At 40.2% G+C, this 17,638-nt stretch overlaps 1 protein-coding gene across 1 annotated transcript in view; it reads left to right on the top strand.

The window, feature by feature from the left end:
- The first annotated feature begins 1,548 nt into the window (after window positions 1-1,548).
- The window catches only part of Fam199x (family with sequence similarity 199, X-linked), a 29,991-nt gene continuing 13,901 nt past the window's right edge, over window positions 1,549-17,638 (top strand). Inside the window, exons 1-2 of the mRNA XM_028855722.2 lie at window positions 1,549-1,766; window positions 14,348-14,567. Coding sequence (XP_028711555.1) covers window positions 1,570-1,766; window positions 14,348-14,567 — 417 coding nt within the window. The 5' untranslated portion in view covers window positions 1,549-1,569. The remainder of the gene's footprint in view (window positions 1,767-14,347; window positions 14,568-17,638) is intronic.

Raw genomic sequence — 17,638 nt, forward strand, 5'->3', positions numbered from 1 at the left:
TATTGGTGGGGGAAAGGGCTGAGGGTGTAGCTCTGTGGTTGAACAGTTGTGAGGCATGCTCAAGGTCCTAGCTTCACTTCCATCATATAGTGATAGACACATGTGCTTTAAACATGCAGATTTTTGTTATCCTTTAAACAAATTACCATAAGTTTTCATAGCATTTATACACTCTAGATATGATTTAAAGTCTTTTGAAAAATGTGTGTAGATTATATACAAATACCATATCATTTTATGTAAGGAACTTGAGTTTCCACCAGTTTTCCTATTTTTAGGGGTCATGTAACCAGGATTAATCAGATTTTTTTCCCAGGGATAACTAGGATATATATATATATATATATCTTTAAAAGGGGCATTTAAGAAGCTGAATATTAAAACAAAAACATGCCTCCAAGGTTTGCAATCACAAGTCTAGAACACAGATAAAAGTAAAGTGCTAGGAGAAAGGAGCACCATATGATACCTAGTAAGTTGATTTAAGTCGAACAAGTTAAGCTGCATAATATCAACGGAAGCAGGGTTGTGGGACAAAGCAGCAGGAGTCCTCTTTGGGAGGTAGGGAAGGCTTCGCCTAGGAGATAGCGCTTGAGCTGGGGATTTAAGGATTAGCAGAGGAGACTGGCAGGACATTCCAAACTGAGTACACAACAGAAAGAAAGCACAGAACACAAAACTGTACAGAAGCTCTGAGTAGCCTAGCGGCTGGACCTGGGTGGTTTTTTTTAATTTTTATTTATTTATTTATTTATTTATTTATTTATTTATTTATTTATTTATTTATTTATTTATTTATTTATTTATTTATTTTGAGTGAGGAGACTTAAAAGTGAGGCGGGAATTTCTTCCCCCTCTATGGTCCATTTCCCTTACAGCTCATTGCTTTGGCCGGGCACACATACTGCAGGAGCTCAGTACAAGTAGAATCCAGACAGGGTGGGTGGTCCAGGTTGTTACAGGGCACCTGGGATTCGTTTTTTCACATAGTCCCTCCGTGTGACCTTGGCTAAGTCCCTAGTCCTAAGGGCTACAGTTGTTATTTGTCTATCATTGGGTTCCTGAGTGCGAATGGGAAGCGCAAGAAGGAGGTTGGCTGAGGCATGGGCCCTTCAAGCATCCCGGAATCCGGGACGGCTTAGAGCACGAGGCCAGCCAGGTCGCCCCGGGCTTCAGCCACCGACATTCAGTTCCTCCTCCACTCCGGCAGGGGGCAAGGGCAGCGGCTCGGGCAGCCCTGTAGTTGGTGGCGGCCGCGGGGCGGACCGAAGCCGCAGCGGGCGGCGAGCGCAGTGGGCGGGGCAGCCGGGCCGGGCGGCGGCGCCGCAGTGACTCGCTGGGCCCGGCATCGGCGGCAGCTTCCGAGGTTTCGGAGAAGCGGACTGGGTGGCCGGCGGGTCCCTGCGGCCTCCGACGACCTTTGTGCAGAGCCCTTCACTCCTCGGGCGGCTGCGGCGGTGAGCACACCCGGGGGCGGCGGCCACCGCGGACAGGTTAGCGTGGGGGAAGGGGCGAGCGCCTGAGTAGCCCATCTCCAGCCCGGGAGTCCGAGCCGGCCCATCTCCCACCATGTCCGACGAGGCGTCGGCCACCACTTCCTATGAGAAGTTTCTAACCCCAGAGGAACCCTTCCCGCTCCTAGGAGCCCCTCGTGGGGTGGGCACCTGCCCCAGCGAGGAAGCCGGCTGCCTGGACATCAGCGACTTCGGCTGCCAGCTCTCCTCCTGCCATCGCACGGATCCGCTCCACCGGTTTCACACCAACAGGTAAGGAGCACTTCCGAGAGCAGGGGCAGACTTCCCGCAGCCCAGCAGGCGGCTGGAGGACGCCGGGTCGCGCTCTTGCCGGCCGCTCCAGGTCCCTCGTGCGGGGCTGCCCCCTCCTCCATCTTCCTTTGACCAGCGCTCTTCCCAGCTCCTCCCAGTTTTCACCCCCTGCCCTCTGATTTTTCTTAGACCGGTTTTCCCGTGCCTTCTTTCTTCTCCCCCTTTCCTCTTTGGACTCTAGTGATTCCTCCCTTCCAGATCTTCTCCTTTACCTCTTCGTGACCCCCGCGCCCATCTGTACGCTGAGAATCCTAAACCCCAACTCTTGATTTTTAGATTCATCTGCAAAAGTTTAACCCCTTTCATTTCCGGCACACTATAGAGTAGATTTGAGAGAGCCCAGAATCGATCTGTGGATCTTATGAAAGCACTTTTAATGCTGGAACCTCCTCTTTCTCAATTTTTAACCTCACCCTCAACCAAATTGTACCAGAGCATTAGAAAATTAGCCTTCCCTACCCCCTACTCCCCCCCCCCCATTTTGCTTTGAAACCAGGATCTCTTGGTTTTGCAGTGAGGATGACCTTGGACTCCTGATTCCTGGCCTCTGTCTCCCAAATTTTGGGATTACAAACATTTTTGATGTCCAGCTAAGCTTATTGTATTTTAATCAGTTCAAATTTATAATTTTCTTTTTGCAGCACTGTGGATTGATACCAGAGCCTCATGCATGCTAGACAATCATTCTGCCAACTGAGCTATACCCTTAGCCTAGAAACTAGTCATTTTTTTTCTCCCTCCTTTGTGAACACCTTGCGTTACTTCTGTAGGCTATCCCATAATGTAAACTCTGGAAAATTCCTTCCTGAAACATACCACGTGGTTTGCATCCCTGGGTGAGGGGAGTAGAGCAAGTGTAGGATGGGCTGATTTGTACAAATAACTTCTTCATAGGGCTCATCTAAATTATTTTATTGGAAGGCAGTGTTCTGAACATGCAAGCATTTAAGTGTTATACCTAATTTGGGCGATTTGGAAGGGGTTTTCAATTTGGCCTCAAAATGGTTTATTGTATTTTAAATTGTGTGTGTGTGTGTATTGGTTGTAGTATTAAGGCAACTCCACGTAGTTAAAAGGGAGGTTTATTTTGTGGGGTAACTCACAAGTAAAGGGATAGGTAACAGGGTCTGTGAAAGGTGTTGCGCAGTCCAGCGGTGTTTTCTGGAGAACTCTGCAACCTACCTCCACCTCAAGGATCCTGGAACTAAGAGAGCCAGCCCGTCCGGAACTCCGGTCTTAAGGGCTCCAGTCTCGGCCCCGCCCTGTAGGCGTGACAGTTACCAAAGCCTCACACGTGAGTGCGGCCCAGAGGTATCAGATTCCATGGAACTGGAGTTACAGGTGGTTGTGAACAGCCTGTATGTGGATGCTGGGACACACACACACACACACACACACACACACACACACACACACACACACACGTTGGTAGAGTGTGGATAAGAGATGAGGAAAACAATCCATCTATGGTTAATAGAAATAAGGAATCCAGTTCTGGTTTCTGATCCAAGTTTGCTATGTGTATTTGGTTACATCCATCCATATTTTGTGCACATTCCCCTCCAATCCTTAAATCAATCTATTTTTTACTGTGTAACTCATGCATTTACATATATAATGAGATTTTAAACGGTAAATTCACAGTTTTGGGAAAAGTTTTATAGCTGAATAATCTAGATAGCAGCACAACACATTTTAAAATGAGACAACAGTGAGTTTCTTATGAAAATTCTAAATCTCCATTGCATACTGAAGAAATTGAGACCCAGAGAGAAAGACCAAGTATGAAATTCATAATTCCTAGTCAGGTAAGGCCTTTCAGTAATAGACTACTCCTTTGGAGCCGGTGATAAAGCTTGGATTAGAACTAAAGGCTCCCTAGGCATGGTGGTACAGTCCTTTAATCCCATCACTCTGGAGGCAGAAGCAGGCAGATCTCTGTGAGTTGGAGGCTAGCCTGGTCTACAGAGTGAGTTCTAGGACAGCCCAGACTGGTACACAGGGAAACCTCATCTTGAGAAAAAAATAAATAAAAATAAAAAACTTAACATTAGATCATCTAGTTCTTTTTTTTAATCAATGGTCACAGAACTTTCTTAAACTAAGAGAAGTCTATTTAGCCCATGGTGTAATGAAATGCATGGAAAATTGACAAATTAAGTGTGCTTAAGGTATTTAATTTTTGAAGCACTAGACAAGGTTACCTACCCAGTACATTTAAATAATTTCAGAGCTTACCATCTCTGGTGATTGAGGATAAGCACTGCCAAAATGTGGTGAGTAAGGGTAAGGGATTGGGTGAGACTTGAGGGACCGAAGAGATGGCTCCGTGGCAAAGAGCGTGTGCTGCTTTCAAAGAGGATGCAATTCCGTTCCCAGCATCTGAGGATTTTTTTTGTTTTTCTTTTACAATTTGCTCTCCTCTGTTATCTCCCCTTAAGATATTTAAGCTCAAGACTGTTTCCAGAATAGGGGCAGCCAGGGTGGAAAGGGGAGGCTCCTATTAAGGCTAGGTTTTCTGAAGTCAGACATTACCTTTCCTATTTCCTGTCTGCCTATTTGTTTAGTTATTTTTGTTTATTTCAGACAGTGTCTCATTCTGTAGTCTAGGCTGGTCTGGAACTCACTATGTAGCCCAGGCTGGGCTGGAACTTGAGACAGTTCTGTTCAGTTCTCCAGAGTACTAGGATTGAAGGAAGAGGAAGAGCCATCAAATCTGGATTGACTGTTGACTGTTTCATTTCTTTTTTTTTTTTTTTTTTTTTTTTTTTTTTTTGGTTTTTCGAGACAGGGTTTCTCTGCGTAGCTTTGCGCCTTTCCTGGAGCTCACTTGGTAGCCCAGGCTGGCCTCGAACTCACAGAGATCCGTCTGGCTCTGCCTCCCGAGTGCTGGGATTAAAGGCGTGCGCCACCACCGCCCGGCGACTGTTTCATTTCTAATATCCCTTTCCAACCCAACTTTTCCCAAGACTTGGAACAGTAAGCAGGAATCCTAGCTATGTGTATTTTTCTTCAGAAAGTAGGGTAGAAAGGAGTTGGTAATATACGTACAACGGGTTTTTGCCCTACATAACTTGTTTTTTTTATTATTTTTAATGTGTGTTTGTCTAGAGGTTTGAGATAGGGTCTCATGTAGTCAAAGGTAGCACTGAATTTGTGATCTTCCTGTCTGTCTCTCGTGTTGAGAGTATAGGCATATATCACTAAACTTGACTCTTCTTTCTTTCCTTTTCCTTTTCTTTATTTTTTATTTTATTTTTTTGGCTTTTTGAGACAAGGTTTCTCTGTATAACAGCCCTGGATGTCCTAGAACTCGCTTTGGAGACCAGGCTGGCTTTGAACTCACAGAGATCTGCCAGCCTCTTTCTCCTGAGTGCTGGGATTAAAGGCATTGGCCACTACTGCCTGGCTCTTTTCTTTGTTTCTTTCTTTTTTTTGGAGGGGGGAGAAAGTTTTATAGCTCTGTAGCCCAGGCTGACCTGGACTTCACTATACAACCCCGGCTGGCCCTAGACTCACAGAGATCTTGCTCCCCCGGTGTGAGTCATCATACCTGGCTTGTCTTTCTTTTTAAATGTTTTCACCCTCGGCAATGTTCTGCCTTTTTGCCCTTCTGCAAGATGATGTTTGAGGAGATCATATGCTTGTCTTTTCAGGGAGAAGTACACAGTTTCGTTATATATGTGGGCACAATTTAATTTGGGGAGTTCTTTCATTTTGGAGTTGTATGCATTTTTTTCTTCACATCATTTGCCAAGTCATGCCACAGTCCATAGGCCAGATATGAATAGTTGAGCATGAATATTCAACTTAAGAGTTAGTCATTATAAAACAAACTTTATTGCATCTAGAAAGTTTGTCAGTGGTTAGATATTTGGTTTATCTTTATTTTGCTTCCTGTTTGTTACCAGATAAGAAAATGGCCAGACTGTTTAAATAATGCCCTTGATAAAGGCCTTGTGATGATGACAGTTCTGTGCCTTCTCATTTATCAGATGCCAGGCTGTATCTCCAATCTCATTAACCCAGAGAGTCACAGTACTAGTACTAATGGCTGTGACCTAGGTTGCTATACCAGCAGTCTAGATTTGGGGAAGTAAATTCCATCACAAGTAAATGCCTTTATTAAAGAACTCACTGTCCAGATGTTGCGATGGCATACACACATGGTCTGTATTACTTAGGATGCCAAGTTAGGAGAATCACTTGACACCAGGAGCTTGAAACAGGTTTGGGTTAAGTTACTCGATTCCATCTTAGTATTTATTTACCTTTTCCTGTGACTATATTTTATGATGTAATTGGATTTGTCTAGAATTTTGGAAGAATAGAATAAATAAATAGAATAAATTTTAATAAGTCAAAAATGAGTAATTTATAAACAAAATGTTAATGTTAAATATATATGCATGTTTAAGACATTTTCTTTGGTGAGGTTTTTCCATTGTAAAAAGAGTTTTCATTTACCTACCTTTCTATCTCTGGTTTCCTTCCTACAATATTGGTAAGCCCTATAACTCAAATATGAGATGAAAGAGGATAATAAAACTACCTTCATCTTTCAGGAGAATTTGTCACTGACATAAACTGTTGTGAAAAGTGTATGGGTAAGGACATTACCTGATTTTTGTGTGCCTTTCTGGCAGGATATGAAATGAGCTATTGAATATATCAATTACTCAGTTGGGCGATTGGTTCTTGCAGAACTAGAGATGGTTCTAGAGCCTCATGCATGCTAAGCAAATGCTCTACTACTATTGCATATCCCTTGTCATATTTCTATTCTGATCTTACAGGATCTTGCTGAATTACCAAGGCTAGCCATGAAGTTGTACTCCTTTCTATACCTCCTGAACAGTTGCGGTTACAACTGTGTATCACCAAGGCCAGGCCCAGATCAGTTGTGAGATTTTATAACCACATATTTAGTCTCCACCTACCACAAAAATCTCAGTGTCTGTTTTCTGTCTTCTTTTTCTGTGTTCACTGTTGGGGATAAAGATATTTAGGGAGTGCACTTTAGCACTGAGCTACGTCCCCACCTCCAATCTTGTGCCTTTTATAACTCCTGTAGTTTTCCCACGTAGGCATGGAACTGGGGTTTCTTCAGGCTTGTGGCACTTGAACCCATCTCGATAGCCTCATGGGTTTTGTTTTTTAAATACAGAGTCTCATTATATAGTCCTCACTGGCCTGGAACTCACTGTGAAGACCAAGATGGCCTGGGACTTGTGTTGCTCCTCCTGTCTCTACTTCCTGATTACAGGCCTGCACCATGCCTAGTTCTTTTATTCTTTTCTCATATATTACATCCTGACTGTAGTTTCCCCTCCCACCCCTCCACCCATTTTCCCCCCACTACCTTCCTTCTCCCCCATATCTACCCCTGGCCCTCCTCCCCTCAGAAAAGAACTTAGCTCTCTCTTAATTTTAAATTTATTCTAATTTTATTTTTGACAGGGTTTTGCTCTGTAGCCCAAGAGAGCTACTCTGGAGCACACTGCAGCCTAGGGTCCTCTTGAATTTGCTGGGCTCAAACTCATACAATACTCTATAACTTGCTGACTACTGGAATCACAGGCAGAAGTAAAAGTAACCAGTTTTTAAATTTTAGTATTTAAATGACTACTTATCAAGATAACCAAGTCTTTATTCCAAATGTACTCTATAACAGCCTTGGGAAGAAATGCTATTGGCTTTCCTCTTCAAAAATAAAACTAAAATTTGAATAGCAACCTTAATTGTTAAAGTCAAACACCATAAATATTGGGACTTTTGTTCACATTTTTCTCTTAAAGTTTTGGAGAAATTCTCCATTGACCATAATGTTATGCTCATAGTTAGAATTTTGGTGTTTTACAGCCTTAGTGAACTAAAATGAGGGCTCGGGCTGGAGAGATGACTCAGTAGTTAAGAGCACTGGCTGCTCCTCCACAGGACCATTCCCAGCACTCACATGGCAGCTCACAACCATCTGTAACTCTATTTCCAAGGGATCCAGCACCCTCTTCTGGCGTCCCTGGGCACCAGACATGCATATAGTGCACACACAGACATGCAGGGAAATACCCATACACATAAAAATAACTAAATAATTTAAAAGTGTAAAGGCTTGTAAATTTGAATGATTCCATGCTGAACACACACAGAACATTCATTGAGACTTCCAAACTATCAGAACACTCTAAAAGAATCTTACTTAAATTTTTATTGCAAAAGCTCATTATAGAAAATTGAAGGCACTTTAAAAAGCCACACATCTCTTTTCTCAGAGATAACATAGTCAACACTTTGTTTCTTTTCATGTTTTATCCTGTGTACAAATACAGATTGAGTGTTACTTATCTGAAATACTTGGAATCTGATGTGTTTCATATATATATATATATATATATATATATATATATATATATACATATATATATATGTATATATATATATATTTGCATACATAATAAGATATGTCAGAGATGTAACCAAAGTCTAAATACTAAATTTAAGTTTCATGTGTGTATTGCAGACATAGCTTGAAGCAAATTTTATATAGTATTTTTAGTAGACCTTTATTTTGGCTGTATCCCATAATGTGAGGTCAGTGTGGAATTTTCCACTCATGGTATAACGCTTGCCTGCAAAAAGTTTTGGATTTGGGATCACTATAAATTCTTGATTTTTAGATTAGAGATGTTCTATCTATTTAAGTAAAAACAAAACAGGATCAGGGGCTCTCTCTCTCTCTCTGTATATATATCTATATCTATATATCATTCTATATATAGATATAGATACACATATACATATGTAATTTAATTTACCATTTATTTTATTTTGTGAGCTGTTTATTGTAATTATGTTGTACTTTTCCTGTTTTTCTCTCATGTGTATGTATGTGTATGTGTTCATGTATGTGAGTGCGTGTTTGTGTGTATAGGCTCAAGTGATATTGACAATTGTTTTTGTCTGCTCTCCATGTTGTTCATTCAGGCAGGATCTCTCCACTGAAGCCAGACTTTGGCCTATTCAGTTAGTTTGTCTAACCAGCTTGTCCTAGGGATCCCTTGTCTCAGTCTACAGAACGTTAACGTGATAGGTGGACCATAATCCCTACCCTAACTATTCTGAGATTCAAAGTCTGCTCCTTGGGCTTGTGCTGCAAGTGCTTTAACCACTGAATCTTCTCTGCATTTTCAATAGATAGTTTGAAAATATCATTATTGAGATTGGTATCATTTACTGTTTTTTTCATGCTTTGGGGGCATTTGTTTTATCTATTTAAAATAATATTATTTGCTAGGCAGTGGTTGCACACACCTTTAATTCCAGCACAGGTAGAGAAACCCTGTCTCGGAAAACAAAAACAAACAAACAAAAATAACCAATAAAATTATATTTTTGTACATATTTGTAATACATCTTTTATTTTCCAAATTTCTATTTGGGGAAGGGAGTAAATTCCTAGAAGAGGAATTATAAACCTCTTGTTCACATAGTACCAACTGCCAGAAATGGATAAGTATTACTCACTTTGTTTTCTCTGCATTGCTTAAAGATAATAAGAATTATATTTGCAAGTTAGACTAGATGTACATATACAGAACTTAAAAATCTTTGCTAGAAAAAGGTACTGTTTTTCCATTTTGCCAATTATTTGTTTTTGCTGTGAGTCTTTTCACTTGCTGCTGATTTTTTTAAAAAGGCATCGGCGTCGGAGAGGATCCATATTCTAGAGCCTTGCTATCTATCTACACACAAACCTGAAACCCCGAGGAACATAGGAAGAGTACAAAAGCAAGCACAGGCCTGACTCTTGTCAGTGATTGACTAGTTAGACTGTTAAGTGGGACAGGCTTTTTGTGAAGAATGCCATTATTCCTCATGGAGGCAAACGGGTTTCCACAGGAGTTTTGCAAGCTGAAAGGCAATTCTAATTAAAAAACAATTAGTAGCAGCTTCCCCCAGCACTGAAGATAGTATTTGGCACTTAGATGTTACTAACAATTGTTGAATGGGTGAATGAACAAAGGTAGGGAGTGGTGTGGAGTCGCATGGGATTGGAAGACAAGAAAAAGTAGTTTGCTCAATATATTGCTGCACCTGGGACAGAATTTCTGATTGCTATGTAGAGCTTTTATAGAAAGACCTGATAATTTGGTTAATTCTGTTGGGTTGTTTATTATTAGTGTGTATGTGTATACTTATTCATGTATGTGTGTATGTGTTCATTCATACACAAAGTTTGATGCCATGTGTCTTTCTCAATCACTCTCCACCTTATTTTTAAATGACATTTAAATTTTTTATTTATTTAATTTATGTGTGTGAGTGTTTTGCCTACATGTATGTTTGTGTACCACATAAATGCAGTGCTCATAGTGTCCAGAAGAGGGTGTCAGAACCCCTGGAACTGGAGTTTACAGACGGTTCTGAGCTACCATATGCATGCTGGAAACAGAGTCCTGGTCTTCTGTAAGAGCAACCACTGAGCCATTTCTCCAGCTCCTAATTTATTGTTTTCTTTATTTTTTGAGATAGGATCTTTCATTAAACCTAGAGCTCACTGATTGGGCCAGGCCAGCTGCCCAGCAAGACAGGCTCCTCTTATCTGCATCCTTCCATCACTGGAATTACATGCTCACATTAATGTGCCAGTCTTTCTTACATGGGTGCTGGAGCTAAAACTCGGTTCCTCACATCAGCACCACAGGAGGAGCCTTACCAACTGAGTTGTCCCCCCAGCCGTATTTTTTTAAATGAGGATATTATCTACCTAGTAATAACCATATGAAAAAACTAAGTAATATTAGAAAATGTTTTAGGGCCTGGGGAAATAGCTCAGTCGGTAAAACACTTGCCGAGTTCAGTCCTCAGAACTCAAAACTTGGTGGAGAAGCCTGCACTTGTAACCCAGTGCTGGGGAGAGGGACACAGTCAGATCCCTGAGGTTTCCTGGCCAGTCAGCCTAGCCTACTTGGTGAGTTCCAGCCAGCGAGACTCTGTCTCAAGACAAAAAGTCCCTGAAAAATGACACAAGGTTGTCTTCTTGTCTAAACACACACATGCACGTATCTACATAAACCCCTTCCCTGATACATAACCAATATACACGAAACAACAAGAAGGAAAATGTTCTAGAATTCTTAGATGAATTTTATATTTATGAAGGTTGATTGACAGATGCTCTTTTATTTATTGAACTAAATTAGTGTTTGCGTTTCAGTGCTTTAGATTTTTTTACACTTCAGCTCAAAGGAAAATATAGCATGCAATTTTTGTTGCCTAAATTTTGTAAGTCGTGAACTGTTGTATTTAAGGGTAACCATAGAAAACAGATGAGGAATTTTTCAAAATTATATAATTCAAGAAAAGCTGGATTTAATGAAGGATGAGGAACAATCTAATAATAGACTTTTCTTCAGGAAGTCATTATTCCAGGAGCTTATTAGTATTGGAAATACTAGTTATTATTTTAAGGATTAATTTCCTTTGCTCTTGTTAAAGCAACTTAAGTATATGTTTGATCTTAATGATCAATAATATGAAACTAGTGGAAATTTACAAAAGTGTATATATATATCATATCTTTGAATGTCTGAAATACTCATAAAAGCAGTAATGAAACATTAATCCAAATAACAGAAATAGCTGATCCATATTTTTTCTTTGTTTTTGTGAAGCAGGGTCTTAGTATATAGTACTGCCTGACCTGGAACTTGATATCTAGACCAGGCTAGACTTGAATCCGAGTGTTGGAACTAAAGGCATGCACCACCATACCTGGCCAGACACACATTTTTTTAAAAAATATATATTTTATTTATTTATTATGTATACACTCACCAGAAGAGGCACCAGATCTCATTATAGATGGTTGTGAGCTGGGAATTGAACTCAGGTCCTCAGGAAGAGCAGCCAGTGCTCTTAACCTCTGAGCCATCTCTCCAGCCCCAGACACACATTTTTTTTTTTTTTTGGTTTTTCGAGACAGGGTTTCTCTGTGTAGCTTTGCGCCTTTCCTGGAACTCGCTTTGGAGACCAGGCTGGCCTCGAACTCACAGAGATCTGCCTGCCTCTGCCTCCCGAGTGCTGGGATTAAAGGCGTGCGCCACCACCACCCAGCAAGACACACATTTTTAAACACATTAAATGGCGGAGCCTGCTGACAGTCAGCTGGGTATCTGGGTAGAGGTGTGTCGATTATAGAGACAATGAAGAAGACAGAAAAGAGTCGAGAGGTCTGCCGGTCAATGCCGGACAGTCCCAAGTTTATTTCACAGCCAGCTTATATACATTTTGGAAGGAGAGAGGTAGAGCAATGCACAGCACAGGCATTCAGCCACTATCTATCCTGCCTGCATGAAGGAGCAGGCAGTTTCTTTTTCTATCTCAGTGTACCTCTGGCTGGCATCATTAGGCTGAGTCTAGCTAGATAGTGTGTTCATTCCCATGGGCTAATCAGGACTTTCTCACAGCCCTTCAAGGAGACTCTGCCAGCTAATCAGGACTTTCTCACAGCCCTGGAGTAAGCAAGCTTGAACTCTATTGACTCAGAATAGACTTCAGATTCAAACTGGGAAACTGAGTCAGTTGTGGGCTCCCACAATTAAACAAAAGCTATTTTATATATTTTAAAAATTTATTCATTCATTATTGTGTGTGTATATGTATGTGTGTATATATATATATGTATGTATATATATGTATGTATATATATGTATATATATATATTGTGTGTGTGTGTGTGTGTGTGTGTGTGTGTGTGTGTGTCGGCATAGACACAATGGAGGTCACAGGACACCTTTGTGGACTTCTCTCCTTCCACCTTTATATGGGTTCTAAGGATGGAACTCAGGTCATCAGACTTCCTTTACCTTCTGAGCTATCTTACCCATCCCAGAAAACTTTTTGATTAAATGTACCATAAACCTTAGACTTGTATATATTTTTTGATCCAGTAGTTACTGTTCAAGTAGCCTATCCTAGGAAAACTTTCCTTTGGCTAAATAATTATGAACAAAAAAGCTAATTTCAGCTGGATTGATGGCACAGGACTGTAGTAATCTCAGCTATTGGGAAAGCTGAGGTAGAGAGATTGCAAGCTGAAGACCTTCCTGGTGGGCTACAGAGTGAGTTCTGTTCCAGTCTATGCAACTTAGTGAAATCCATCCTTAAAATAAAAGTATCAAAAGACAGCCAGAAAGCCAGGAATATAACTTATTTATAGAAGGTTTGTTGGCCTGTGTGAATCTCTAGGTTCAATTACTTGTACTACTGCCACACAAGTACACAAACACACACACACACACACACACACACACACACACACACACACACTCACTCACTCACTCACTCTCTCACACACACACACACTCTAAATAAACATAATAAATACACAGTGTATAAGACTACCTTTACGTTATGTGTATAGGGTGCATGTTGAAAATATGTTAGTTTATTTTTATGTGTATGAGTGTTTGGAATTCATGTATGTCTGTGTATCATGAGTGTGCCTCATATCTGTAAAGGCCAGACAGTGCTGGACTCCCTGGAAGGAGTTACAGATGACTGTGAACTGCCATGTGGGTGTTGGCAATCAAAACTGGTCCTCTGGAAGAGCAGCCCCACATAAATTGGTTTTATATTTAGACTTGGGTCTCTCATCTCCAACATATTTTAATATGTATACATACAAAAAAATTCCAAAGATTAAAGAAACATTTGAAATCTTAAAACACATCTAGTCCCAAACATGTCAGGTAAGATATATGCATGGTTTACTTAAAATATTTAGTATATAATGAGTGGTAAGTGAAAGTGGGATACTAAAATATATGGGCACGTGGGAAAAAAGCACCAAGAAGCTAAAGTAGTAGTTCTTGCTGAATAGTGTACTAAATATGTTAATATTCTTCAAACACTTTTAGAGTGAGGCTATATAACATTAATAAAAGTTCTTTGAAGGGTCAGAGAAATGGCTCAGTGGTTAAGAGAACTTGCTGCTCTTCCAGAGAACCTGAGTTCAGCTCCCAGCACCCACGTCAGTTAGCTCAGGTGGCTAACAGTGGCCTGTAGCTCCAGCTCCAGGCGTCTGACACCCTCTTCTGCCCTCTGTGGGCACACAGGGGTGGAGCAAGGGGGAGAGGGGGGGGAGGGAGGGAGAGAGAAAGAGAGAGAATAAATAATCATTTAAGAGGTGCTTGAACTTCTGTCTAGTTTGTGTTCCTTTTGTCTGGCCTGAAATGGATGGCCTCATTCTTTAATAATAGTAATAACTGCCATGTATTTAGTGGGTTTTTTGTATGTGTTAGTTTTCTGTATGGGTTGTGATATAATCCTCACAGTAACTGAGCCATCTCTCCAGCCCTTAGTATATTTCTTTAAAGGGTAAAAGCTTTAAAAAATACACTACCCTCAGACTACAAAAGACAGTCTTCACAAATATCCTAAGTGGGTTTTGCTAATGCCTTCAAATTGTGTGGGTTCTGGGATTCCTGATGTGATTTTTTTTTCTTGTGGTTTTGAAGGTGGAACCTCACTTCTTGTGGGACAAGTGTCGCAAGCTCAGAATGTAGTGAGGAGCTATTTTCATCAGTTTCTGTGGGAGATCAAGATGATTGCTATTCCCTGTTGGATGATCAAGACTTCACTTCTTTTGACCTATTCCCTGAAGGAAGTGTCTGCAGCGATGTCTCCTCCTCTATCAGCACTTACTGGGATTGGTCAGATAGTGAATTTGAGTGGCAGGTAAGGATTTTTTTCCTTCTTACTAACATTGTAACATAAAGTGGGTTTTGAGTGGCAGGTAAGGTGTCGTGTTTCCCCCCCCCCCCCCCCCCCCCCCCCCCCCCCCCCCCCCCCGACACACACACTTGTTAACATCATTATTAAATAAGTCAAGGTGTAAATTCTTCTTTCAAACTTTTCATTTCTACCTCCAAGTATTTATTTATGTTAATTTTTTAAAAAGATTTACTTGTTTATTATGTACACAGTATTCTACCTGCATGTATGCCTGAAAGCCAGAAGAGGGCTTATTATAGATGGTTGTGAGCCACCATGTGGTTGCTGGGGATTGAACTCAGGACCTCAGTAAGAGCAGCCAGTGCTCTTAACCTCTCAGCCATCTCTCCAGCCCTTAATTTTATTTTTTACATGTGCCAGTCACCTCTTATTGGACATTAATCCTCAGGATATGAAAAGATTCAGTGTGATTTGAATTCTTCATGATTGGGAGCTGGCGGGAAGTCATGTTAAGGAGTATAGAGTGTCTTCTATTCTGGTTCCTTTCAGTGGGACTTGTACCATTGCTCATAATTGAGTTTCCTGTAAGAAACATAAGTTGTTAGCTCCAAGTAGATGAAACACACATAAGCTATCGGTTAGCACCATGCTAACCCTAGTGATGGTCTCTTTGCTTTTGCTGACATTCTTTTTGTTAAGACTGCTCATAACCAATCTGAAATGCTTCAGCAATGACTTTGGGGATGAAATTCTACATCAGTATCCAATATGGCATCTCTCCCAGTTTAACATCCAGGGCCTTTTTTGCCTTCATTAGTATGACTGATGCCACCTTGGAGTTTTGGTGAAGTCAATTTTTTTTTGTATTTTTTTGAAATCTTGTCATACAGTTAGGAAATGGATGGAATGGACATTCTATAATTTTGCTATTACCCATTTTAGAATTCTGATCCCACAGTCATCCTTTTGTAGATTTTCATGTATTAAATACCCAGCACTTTACTATGCAAATGTATTCTCCTTCCTTCATAATTGATAGCATTCATGTGCTTAGAAGACACATATCAGATTATGTTAGATATCAAATATGATAAATCATTTCTATCAAAGGCATGTAATTTTTGGTTCTCTTAGCAGAAGTACACTGTAGTTTATCAACTTATATACTTTTTTATATAGATGTTTTTCTACCTACAATTTTTTTCTTCTTGTGGCTTATATAATATATAAAATGTCTTTGTGGCAAGCTGTTTGAAAATACTGCATTATAATGAGTATGATATATCAGAAAATGTGTGTTGCTTTATTGGAGCACCCATTTTATGATTGTAAAATAGCATTAAAAGAAGCTTCCCTTGCATATAGTACATGTTTAATTCAACAAATAAACTTGAATCCCTGCTATTTTTAAAGTCATCTAAATGTGGAAACTTATTTTTAAAAAGGGTTCAGACATTATTTGCATTAAAACTATTTTTATGAAATATCAAATAACATGGGGTGGTGTAGCTGAAGTTTTCCTGGTCCTGCCTGGCCCATTGTCAGGACAAATCTCTCTCACCCGCCAGTCCCTCAGCCGCTTAGACCCAACCAAGTAAACACACAGAGACTTATATTACTTACAAACTGTATGGCCGTGTGGCTCAGACTTCTTGCTATCTAGTTCTTATATCTTAAATTAACCCATTTCTATAAGTCTGTACCTTGCCACATGGCTCATGGCTTACCAGTACCTTACATCTTGCTTGTCATGGTGGTGGCTGGCAGCATCTCTGACTCAGCCTTCCACCTCCCAGAATTCTCTTCTCTGCTTGTCCCACCTATACTTCCTGCCTGGCTTCTAGCCAATCAGCATTTTATTTATACAGAGCGATATCCACAGCAGGGAGGTAAATTAAAAGTCTCAAAAACTCTTCTGGATACCACTGTGAAGTGAAGTGCTTTTACAGATACAGGTGTGTGTTCATATACATAAAGCATGGATGTTCATATACAAATATTTCCTTCAATATTTGTATGATTTTGTCAGATAATGGAATATCTCATTCTTTTTCAGAGCGATAACTGTCATAATGTTTTGTAGTTGGCTTCAGTTTTGTGTATATATATATATGTGCTATAAGGAGTGCTACACTGAACTAAGGTTTTAAAGAGGAAAAAGTAATTCGCCACCCCCATTTTTGGTTTTGTATAATTTCAACTCTGTTCTACGTAGAGATGCAAATATACTTCAGATACAAGTTTATTTTTTTAACCTTAAAAATCTTAGCATTTACCATTTAAGTAATTTAAAAACATACAATTTTATGCTCATTAGTATACTCACAGTGTTGTATAGGTATCACCGCTAATTCCAGGGTATTTCTGTAACCTCGCAAAAGGGACTGTATGCCTGTTAAGTACAGAGCTTCACTTCCTCTCGTCCTTTGTCATTTGGCAAACACCGATCTGTCCTATAGATTTATCTCTAAAATATGTTTCTTTTATTATTTTTAGTGTGTGTATGCGTGTGTGCGTGCGTGTGTGCATGTGTGGATTCACGCACCACAACATACATGTGAAGGTTGGAGAACAGCGTAGGAGTGTGTTCTCTCCTTCTACTGCGTGCATCCCAGAGATCAAACCTAGGTTATCAGGCTGGAGTGTAAGTTCCTTAACCCCCGAGCTATCCTGCTGACCTTCGATGTGCCGTTCTTTTTGTGTAAATGGACTTACACGATTATATATGGCTATTGTGTCAAGTGTCTTATCTGCTGTGTTGTTTTCAAGGTTCATCTATATTATAGCCCGTAACAGTACTTTATTCCTTTCCGTGGCTGATTTCATCAGTTTCTCCATCTTGGTCTATATTGATGTTTATCTTTTTTATTTCAGCCATCATAGTGAGTGTGAAGTGGTGTCATATTGTGGTTTTGTTTTACATTTCTTTAATGACTAATGTTGAGCATCTTTTCATTACTTACATCATTTTTATATGTTCTTTAAAGAAACACCTATTTAAATCCTTTGCCATTTTTTATTGATGTCTGATTAATTGTAAACCCTTTTTCTATATTTTTTCTTACTAAATATAT

This window comes from Peromyscus leucopus, chromosome X (genome assembly GCF_004664715.2).
Source record: "Peromyscus leucopus breed LL Stock chromosome X, UCI_PerLeu_2.1, whole genome shotgun sequence".
Taxonomy (NCBI): domain Eukaryota; kingdom Metazoa; phylum Chordata; class Mammalia; order Rodentia; family Cricetidae; genus Peromyscus; species Peromyscus leucopus.